The 9,753-nt window shown below is 38.9% G+C and overlaps 1 protein-coding gene across 1 annotated transcript in view; it reads left to right on the forward strand.

Annotated features, from left to right (window-relative positions):
* PPP2R3B (protein phosphatase 2, regulatory subunit B'', beta) overlaps nucleotides 1-9,753 on the forward strand; it is a 37,841-nt gene that overhangs the window by 27,123 nt on the left and 965 nt on the right. Inside the window, exons 9-12 of the mRNA XM_010139858.1 lie at nucleotides 309-398; nucleotides 1,090-1,265; nucleotides 4,613-4,731; nucleotides 4,816-4,922. Coding sequence (XP_010138160.1) covers nucleotides 309-398; nucleotides 1,090-1,265; nucleotides 4,613-4,731; nucleotides 4,816-4,922 — 492 coding nt within the window. The remainder of the gene's footprint in view (nucleotides 1-308; nucleotides 399-1,089; nucleotides 1,266-4,612; nucleotides 4,732-4,815; nucleotides 4,923-9,753) is intronic.

Raw genomic sequence — 9,753 nt, forward strand, 5'->3', positions numbered from 1 at the left:
AAGTTTTATTGACACACCCCCCTTCCTACTGCCTCAAGAATTGACAACTATAATCTCATGGTCACTGTGGCCAAGATGGCCTCCAACCTTCACATCACCCACAAGTCCTTCTCTCTTAGTGAACAACACGTCAGACAGGGAGCCTTCCCTGGTTGGTAAAAGTGATCTGTGACAATTCACCTTATGAACACCGTGTTGTTTAGGAGTAAATAAACAGTTAAGAGCACCAAGAAAATTAATCCTTTATTTTGGTTAGTAATAGTGAAACATTTTAAAACTTTCTATTTTTTTCCTCATTGGCCTTCAAGAGGTAGAAAAGCACAAAAAGATGGGAAAATCAGCTATGCTGATTTTGTCTGGTTTTTGATATCTGAAGAGGACAAGAAGACACCAACTAGGTAAGAATGAATTTACATTTTTAACAGAAATAAAGGCTGATTTTATTGGTTTTCCAGTTCTTCAATGGGGACGACTGATGCTCAGCTGGAACTCTGGTGGAAGAAGCTAAACTATAAAAACATCAGTTCATTGCATCATTCTTGTTTATCAGTGTCCTCTGTTGCTGCTGCAGTAGAAGTCTATTTTAATGACTTTTAGGAGGCTAATTAAATGTTGCTGTTCCACGTGCTGTGTGTAGCCTACTTACAGACAGGGTCACAGAAAAAGGAAATCGCAGATGTTCTGTGATGCCAGTGACTTTGGGAAACTATACAGCTAGCATTAGCTGTAGGATATTGTTAAGAAACCGACTGCATGGCACGTCACTGGCTTGTTCCATATGGAAACAACTTGGATTTTGATGCACAGCTCCATTTTTCTCATTGGCTTCCACGTTTTAGTCCTCTCCTCCTTCACCCACTCAATTAACAAGTGTTATAATATGTGTGCAATAATACATGGCATGGCAAATACCAAAAACTCTTACCACAGTAGGTGGTGGTTAATGACTTTCTGTGGCATTACAGAGTGTAGTCTTAAGTCTAGTTTTGCATCTATAAGTAGTGTGGCCTTTAAAGCAGGCAACAAATTCACAAAATTCTGCAATAAGTTTGTGTAAACAGTTCTTTGCTATCAATTACTGAATTTCAGCATTGAATACTGGTTTCGCTGCATGGATCTGGATGGGGATGGTGCTTTGTCTATGTATGAATTGGAGTATTTTTATGAAGAACAGTGCCAAAAATTAGATAACATGGCCATAGAACCTTTGCCATTTGAAGACTGTTTGTGCCAGATGCTGGATCTCGTGAAGCCACAAAATGAAGGTAATAAGATCCTTTTCCATCTCTAACTTCTGTTTCTCTGGATTAGGAGTTAGTGCATCCTTAACACTCAGATGGTCATGCAAAGAACATCCCGTTTGGTTGTCTTTTCTCTAAAGTCTGTTAGAATTTATTAATCAAATGGTCTTCCAAAAGCAGGCAGGCATTCATTTTCACATTAAAATTTAATATGCTGCTTTAAAATTCCTCGTAGGGTTTTGTTTTGGGCTTGTAGCCATGTGTAATCTAAAATGACATCTTGTCGCTTCTCTAGCTACAGTGATGCTCTCCAGAAGAGCTCTTGACTGTTCTGTTCTGCCTCTTACCTGTTCCAGTACTCATTTAATTGAGATTCCTTCAGAGGGAACAGTTTCTAAACAGTGTTTGTCTCTGTAGATCAATAATGACTTATTTTAGGTTCAAAGCCTAAGCTGCCCTTAAGAAATTCATGTCAAGGCACTTAAAAATACTGAATGCTACTGTTCTTAGGGTTTTTTTACTGTTCGCTACATTTATTCGAACCTTCAGAGACCTGCATTCCATGCTACATACATGCGATCTTTAGCTGATGAAACTTCAGTTTACATTTTCCACCTGAAAAAAACCTTAAGGGAGCATGATGCTCACTTCTTATTTGCTCGTCTGTGCTGCTCAGTACTAAAAATATTTTTGCATGTCTTGGTAAATATATTCCTGTGGTGCTGGAGAAGTGGTATCTTGCATGTTCATGGCCTCTGCCTCTGTGCTGATTGTGATATTTGTCTCGCAAGTTGAGGAGACTGTGATAGCCATGATGGATCAGTCTTCAGGGGGTTGTTGAATGCAACACAGCTGAGATCTACCTGTATCTAAACTTAATGGTTCAACACTTGACCACAGTTAGTGCTGATAACCCTAATTAGCCACTAAATGTGGCTCTATTTTTTTATGTGAATTTCACTGTGTAAAAGGACTTGGAACACAGGCTGGCTGCTATTTTTGTACAGTCTCTGCATTGCAGTAAGGTTAGACCTTGCCGATTTGCTCTTTATGTGATAGGAGTCGCAACCTCTACTGCACGTGCTAATATTTGCTATATTTTCTGGTAAAAGAAAATTGTTGACCATCTTATTTAATGCTTTTGTTTAGCGAGTGTAATATGCCAGTGTTTTACATTTAGATACTTCTAGATGAAGCGCTGAGATTTTCCTGCTTGGATGTCAGGTGTCACTTTAGTTGAGTGTGTAAGAGGGTAGTTCTCTTTACTGTCTATACAGTTATGGTTAGAGAATCAATTAATAGTCTTGCTTATTGCCCACGTTCTTTCTAGTATTAAGAATATTTAAATTACAAGAAACTTTTAAAAATAAAGGCAGCTGTCTTATTGAGGCATGATTTTTTTGCATGCTAAGGGAATTGAAATAACTTAAAACTAGAACTTAAAGCTTCATATTCTTATTTAAACAAAGTTAAAATGGATTTGCGAAGGTGAAACCATATTTCTAAAGGCAGATTAAAAATTGTAAATGAAAAATGGGTATTAAGTCTGTTTTGGCTAGAAGCTCAACGCTAGGTATCAGTGGAATTAAGTCTTAGACTGGCAGGGAGCATTTAAGATGAAGTGAAGCAAGCTCTGAGATAGACGTTTGTGTACTGTGGTTGCCTGCAATAGCCTCCTGAACTCGGAGGTTCCCTTCCAGACTTGTACATTGTCCGCCCTACATGAAGGGCGGACACTTACGATAATGTTTCCAATCTGCTTTTCAAATGAAACAAGATGGATGTATCTGATCTATATCATAAAGATGATGAAAGGAGGCTGTGAAACACAACCAAGAGGAGAGTTATTTAGGGCAACCAAAAGGAAAGCCAGTTGTGAAGGACTGATTTTACATACATAGAGATATATATAAAATAAAACCTGAGTGATGTTTAAAAGGTGAATTAAGAAGAAAACAGAACTTTTTCTTAATACAAAAACTAGCAGCATAAAATGAGGCTTCACTTGGTAGGTTTGAGGAGAAAGAAGGTCATTTCAAACTGTTATACAGTTTGTTACAGGATGCTCTGTGTACCAAAAAGCAAATCTTTTAATTTGTGGAGGCCTGAATTCTGTCAATTCTTTTTTGTTGATCTTTGAGAGACAGTGGTAGGCATCTACAGGAGTGTGAGGTGCTTAAGCTCCCATTGAATAAATGGAAACTGGAAAGCAAATCAATGAACCAAATATAGGTGTCTAACTTAAATTGGCAACTTGTGTAACTAGGACTCAAGTCACTTGCTTGGTTGTGGAGAGTTGCTGCCACTTGAGATGGCTCAGTACATCAGACATCTGTGTGGGTCTGACAGATATGACACAGGTGCCTTGAAGGATTTGTGGTGTTTTGGAGCATCAGCTATAAGCCAGGCAGAATCCACTAAGGCATTTCACATGGTGACAGACACAAGTGTGGCAACCATTTGCAAATGGGATTCAGATTTTGCTTCCCCCGATATCCTTGAGTTATACTTTGGAGGCTGGGACAGTATGCTGAGGAAATACTGTTCTAAGTCTGGGTTTTACTGAGCTCTTCTGTAACATCTACAGTTAGCCCCCCTTTGATTGAAATATGGCCAATCTTTTGTTGTCAGGTGAATCAATAAAAGGGGAGTTTCAAGGACAGCCATCTGTCTTTTCCTGTGTGTCTGGTATTTTTCAGTTTTTCTGCAGAAGCTTAGTGTTCAGCTTTGAAATAACATAACATTTCTGAGCAACCTGACAAATACTTCTCTTAACAGATCCATTGATTTGAGTTTTTAAAGTATCACTTTCTAAAAAACAAACAAACAAAACACCTCTCAGCATTTCGCTTTCCTTTCAGGCAGTAAATATTGATCAGGTTGGATGAGCGTAACAAACTAGTCTCTAAGAAAAATTCATCTGCATGAAGCCTAGTTGCACACTGTCATCTCTGTCATACAATTCTTTTCAAGTCAGAGAAGAGAAAGGGCGACTGCCAGTGGAGACTCCTACTTGCTACCCGCACACTTCTTGGGAAGGAATGGCTAGCTCGCTGGAGACTGCCATCTCTTGGGGAAGCTTAGTCCATTATCTTAAATCATTTTTGATAGCTAAGCGAGGTAGACTGCATCTCACTGCAGAGTATTGAAGTAGGATGACAGCTAAGGCAAGTAACAAATCTGGAACACTTAAGTCTTGTCCACTTTGAAGGGTGCACGTCTAGGTGTGTATTTCACCTATTCACTTCTCTTCCATCGCGTTGAGCCTGGGTGACAAACGTTCTTGAGCGTAATGATGACTTAAAGTTCTTCCTCTGTGGAGAAAGGGTAGTTTCAGCTCTAAATATCTTCTCTTATAATCTCCTTTACAGGAAAAATTACTCTGCATGATTTAAAGCAATGCAAGATGACAAATGTCTTTTTTGATACTTTTTTCAACATTGAAAAATACCTTGACCGTGAACAGAAGGATCAGTTTTCTATGTTGCGGGTGAGTATGAAGCTTTAAAAGTCTCTTTAGCTACGTGCTTAACAATTAGTACATTTTTGTGTAACTTGCAATGTGATTGTTTAGGATGGTGAAGGAGAAAGCCCGGAGGTCTCAGACTGGGAGAAGTACGCTGCTGAAGAGTATGATATCTTGGTAGCAGAAGAGGCAGCAAGTGACCAGTGGAATGACGGGTAAGAAGGTAGCAGGAGGTTTGGTACAAATCCTCTCTACTAATGCAGAACCTCACCAGCACTGTCCTCTTTAATGCTGTGTTTGTAGAACATTGCCGCTTGTCATGTTTAGCTGTGTTCGCAGTGACGGAAGGAAAAACTTTCTTGTATCTTGAATTAAATATTCCTTGACAGCTTGTGATCACACTGGTTTCGTTAAAGAAACAAATTTTGGGAGGAAGTAAAATTTTAAAATGCTTCAACTCTAAACAAAATGCAACATCAATTTTTGTAGCTTGTTAAATGAATGAAGAGCTTTAGAAGTGTGGAATCTCGCTTCTGAACTCAAATATTATCAGTGTAGAAGTATTTTTTCACAGTTCCCTAAGAGTAGGTAAGATACTAAATCTTGCTGTTTCAAAAATCACTCCTTTACTTTTGCTGTGTAGCTTCTAGAGCCTCTTGGAATCCAAGTCCTGAATTTGCCATTCACTGTTTTCGTTATTTAAAGAGATAAGGAAAACAAGTACAAATATAACTTGGTTTAGGCCTTAAGGTTATGGACCCATCTAGAGAAAACATTTTCCTGCATTTCCTGCATCAATATTTTGTTTCCAGATATCTCTGATTCTTGCCAAGCATTTAGAAAATGACTGGCTTGATATTTAAGAGTGCTTTGAAACACATTTAACACATTCAGGAAACTTTGTTAAAGTGTATGACAGAAGAGAGAAGGGAGGGAAGGACTTGTTATCACCCAGCCCCTTCACCATTGAGGGGGATCATACTCCTAACTCTTCATGGAAATTAATCCTCCACTAGAATTGATTAGTATTACAGAATTAACAAGCCAAAAAAATAACTGAAGCTTTGTTGTGCTGTGAGTTGGGCAATATTCATTTGTTTTATCTTGTTTAATCTCTTAAGGCCATAAGCTAAGTTCAGCCAAGGTGCAGAATTAGGTACGTATATTTTTGATGGTCGCTTGAGACACTGTAAAACAGTTTCTGTGGTCTTACTGGCTGTGAAATGTTACTTATTTATAAGTCAGCTGGCAAAACTAGTGGGATCTTATAAACTGGTGAAGGATTCAGATTTTTGGCCCTCTGTTTTAGAATATCTTCATAAAATTAACGTGTTTAAGCCATCAGGAGCCAAAATTTTAAGTCACTGATGGACTTAGGCTGTTCTTGACAGGATCAGACTGGCACATACAGTGTCTGCCATCATCTCAGTGTCTGTCTCGGGGGTTCCCTTAACACAACACAGTAACTCAGTGCATCAGCAGGTCACCCTAAGAGCCCAGGCTTGAGACAGGAACGAGTAGTGTTAAAGAGCCTTGAGGTACTATTAAATCTCAACATGTTAACTGGAACCACTTCCTCAAATGTTTTACACCTCTATTTTAGCCTTATTTTTTCTCATTTCTGCTGGTCTGTTTACTTCTGTAACAGCAGCTGTGTGCCTCCTCCTTCCTGCAGTAAAACTCCGCTGCTGCTGTGAATCTGAGCGGTTAGCACATCTTGCTCATTCAGATAGGAACTTGCAAAATTCAGACTGTTTTTAAGTAAACCTGCCTCAAGCTCACCTGAGAGTTGATAGTTAAGTGCAGATTTCCTGGATTCCATTAAGAACCTGTTACTCTGTCTTACAGCTCACGAAGCCTCTTTCAGCTTTGCTGTGGAATACCCTGAAAAACGAGTTCTTTTGTCAGTTCAGATACACTCAGAATTCAGAAGGATTCTGAACAGTCTATAAAAGCTAGTCCTTAGCTACACTGCCAAGGAAGGAATTCCACCGTTTCTCTAGCATTCTGTCTTCAGACTGTATGAGGTATCACTGGCAACCAAAACTCACTGGAGGCAAAATACCGTTTTGGCATTAGGAGTAAGGGACCTACATGTCAGAAAGTCAGGTTACTCTGCACCTCTGCTTCAGGGTTTGAAATTGTTGGGCTGTTGTAGACCAGTGTAATTTTGTAAAGGTCTAAGATAACGTTCAGACACGATTTCACTCAGTGCAAACAGGATATAAAGTAAAAGCCTCAAGGTGCTCTTATTCTGATTCAGTTACGAGCTCCTTGACTGCAGCTGTTTCTTTAAGTGCACTTCTGTGATTAATATTTAGATGAAATTATTGTGCATATTACCCACTCCCATTCCCCACCCCAAGACCTCTCCTCTTGGTGAGGGTAGAAGCTGCAAAATTTACAGCCAGTATTCTTGGGGTCAGATCACTTCTTTTCCACAAAAAAAAAGTGTATTCAAGGTGTACCTGAAACCATGGATCTGTGGCTTTACACAGGAAGTTGACAGAAATTAAAATACAAAATGTTTCTCAAGTCAAACTTTTATATTTAAAAATCTACCTTTATTTTCACTCTTCAGTAAATGTCTGACAGATCCTGGACGCTTAGTGGTTCAGGTACTCTCACAAAGTTTGTTTTCTCTACAGTATACATGCAGTCTCCTTCATATGCCCATGCAATTACAGCTGAAGTAGTACAGAGAATATTGTAGAGCTCATAGTATGTGAAGTGGAAATCTAATTGCTGAAACTTGAAAAAAATGCACCTTCACTGTATAAATGCACTCCTTAAGGAAAGCGAACATGGTGTTGTAGGAATAAAGTAGTGGAGTATGCTGAGAGATGGAGGAGAGAAGATGTATGGTGCTAGAACATCCAGTTTTGCATTTCTTTGGAGCCTGGTGTTTATAAACTCGAGCGACTCTTTGGTTGTAGGTTGTCTCTGCTTCTGATGATAGCAGATTTGTCACAGATCTTGTAGGAAAAAACTGACAAAAATATTGCATCCCATGGAAGTACAGCCCAAAAAATCATGCATTGTATTACTTTCTGTAGTTGGATAGTCCATAGCTCACCCACTGGCCTCCTACCCAAACAGATAAAAGCTTTTATCCAAGCGTTCCTGAAGTCTTGCTGCTTGTCTTTCCTTGCAGTATGGATTGTAATGCTCGTTGTCTCCATTAACTACCACTTCATAATTTGTCCAGGTATCACATACACAACACACGTAAGATGTATTGGGATTCGAAGCTTGTGAAGACTCACACTGCTGAACTGAAATTTTTTTTAATAAAGAGCAAAGCTAAGATAGCTTCCCAATTATATATCAGATAAGAAACTGAATATAAGCTGTGAGCTGAGAAACACAAGACTACTAGAAGTTTCTTTTCTGCTGTTAAGAGTTTAATGAACAAAAATGTTAACAAAAAATTATAAGCACTTAAAGTTACTGTTTTGTACGAAAACTTCCTTAAAAATCACTTACGGTACTCAATGCCTGTCCATACTGAAGTGACTGTTTGACAAGCCATTAGGAATCTTTTATGTGATTACCTCTACGGTAATAAATATTTTCCCGAGATTCCCACTTAAAACAGTTAATCAGAAACTTGGGAGCAGCACACAGAAACCTAGAAATAGGCTGTTTTCTCTACATTTATGAGAGATTTAGAAATGTTAGGAGGGGGGAGAAAAGGACTGTTCAGAGCTGTTGTAGCTGACTGGTTATTTTTATAAAAACCTCTCTGTTGGGAAGTAGTAACAGACCTTCTAAAGCTGCAAGAAGTAACTCAAGTAATTGCAGGATCCAGATGTGTAAAACTGGGTCAGTGTTTCTGAATTTCCTTAACCTTGGAAAGGAGTAATAATGATATTCCATGAAGCCACTAAAGCTTGGAAGAGAGGTGGGATGATAATTTGGTCCAGTAATGTTCAAATAACAATCTTCTGAGCCTAGGTTGGATGTTATCTAGAAATAGTATCTGAGAGATCCTCATGCTGCCATTTTTAATGACTGGAAAAGCTGCGGTCACCTCTCTGGATCACTGTGCCATAAACAAATCCAGAAGATGTTTTTGTTTAAAAAAAAGTCCTTATCAAGAAGATGGAATTCCTGATGTAGATGACCATGAATTACAGGTCAAAACGTTTGTTATCATAGAGTACTCATCATTCTTCCAAATACTTGCTTTCCAGCGTGTAACTCAGTAAAGTAACTCTTTGGATGACTTTTCATCAAATCAGTGGCCAACTTGTGGGAGAAACCCAAAGTATTCTGTTTACTATCTAAACACTGACTGATGCTCATGTAATTGAAGCTTTAATACCTGTGGGAGGTATGAAATAACAAAAAAAATCAGGAACTATTTTTACTCAGTGCTTAATCTTGACCTGATGCTCTCAAAGCATCTTTATTTTCTTAGATTTCTTTCACTGGAAGTTTTTTTCACACGTTTACCTGTGAAGTGCTTCCACAGAACCGTGCTCACAATTGAAAGCGTTGTTCTTCCTCCCACCTTTGCTGTTAGTGCTTCTCTGCTGTAGTGTTCGCCCTCTGTCTTCCCCTATTCGCCTCACAATCCCATTTTACAGTCACATTTGAAGAACAGATGTTGCCATACCTAAAGCTTGTTCTTTGCCCAGTCTGGCTAAGTAGATGGAAATAATCACGTGCCAAGATGAGAATCGGTAGTACTTAAGAAGATGTGCGTAAACCGCACTCAGCCTAGCCTAGGAAATGGTCAGGTCTTTCATCCGACATCATAAATCTCCACAGATTTGTAAACAGCTATCAGTTATAGATTCATCCCACCTAAACGGTGCTGAAGCTGATCTTTTTTAGATGTCAGCCTTCGCTGACTTGAGCTAGTTAAACATTACATTTCATTATCCATCTGTTCACTTTCAGCAGCAGCAGGTGGTTACCCGCAATTTCTGGTTAACCCATTGGCTTTTGCTTTCTAGCATCTGCTTTAAATCGACAGTTGCTATTGCTTCCTTGTGCTCGTACGCATTTTACTAAGACTTTCAGTATTCTCGCTCTTCC

The sequence above is a fragment of the Buceros rhinoceros genome, unplaced genomic scaffold (assembly GCF_000710305.1).
Source record: "Buceros rhinoceros silvestris isolate BGI_N320 unplaced genomic scaffold, ASM71030v1 scaffold580, whole genome shotgun sequence".
In the NCBI taxonomy this organism is placed as follows: Eukaryota; Metazoa; Chordata; class Aves; order Bucerotiformes; family Bucerotidae; genus Buceros; species Buceros rhinoceros.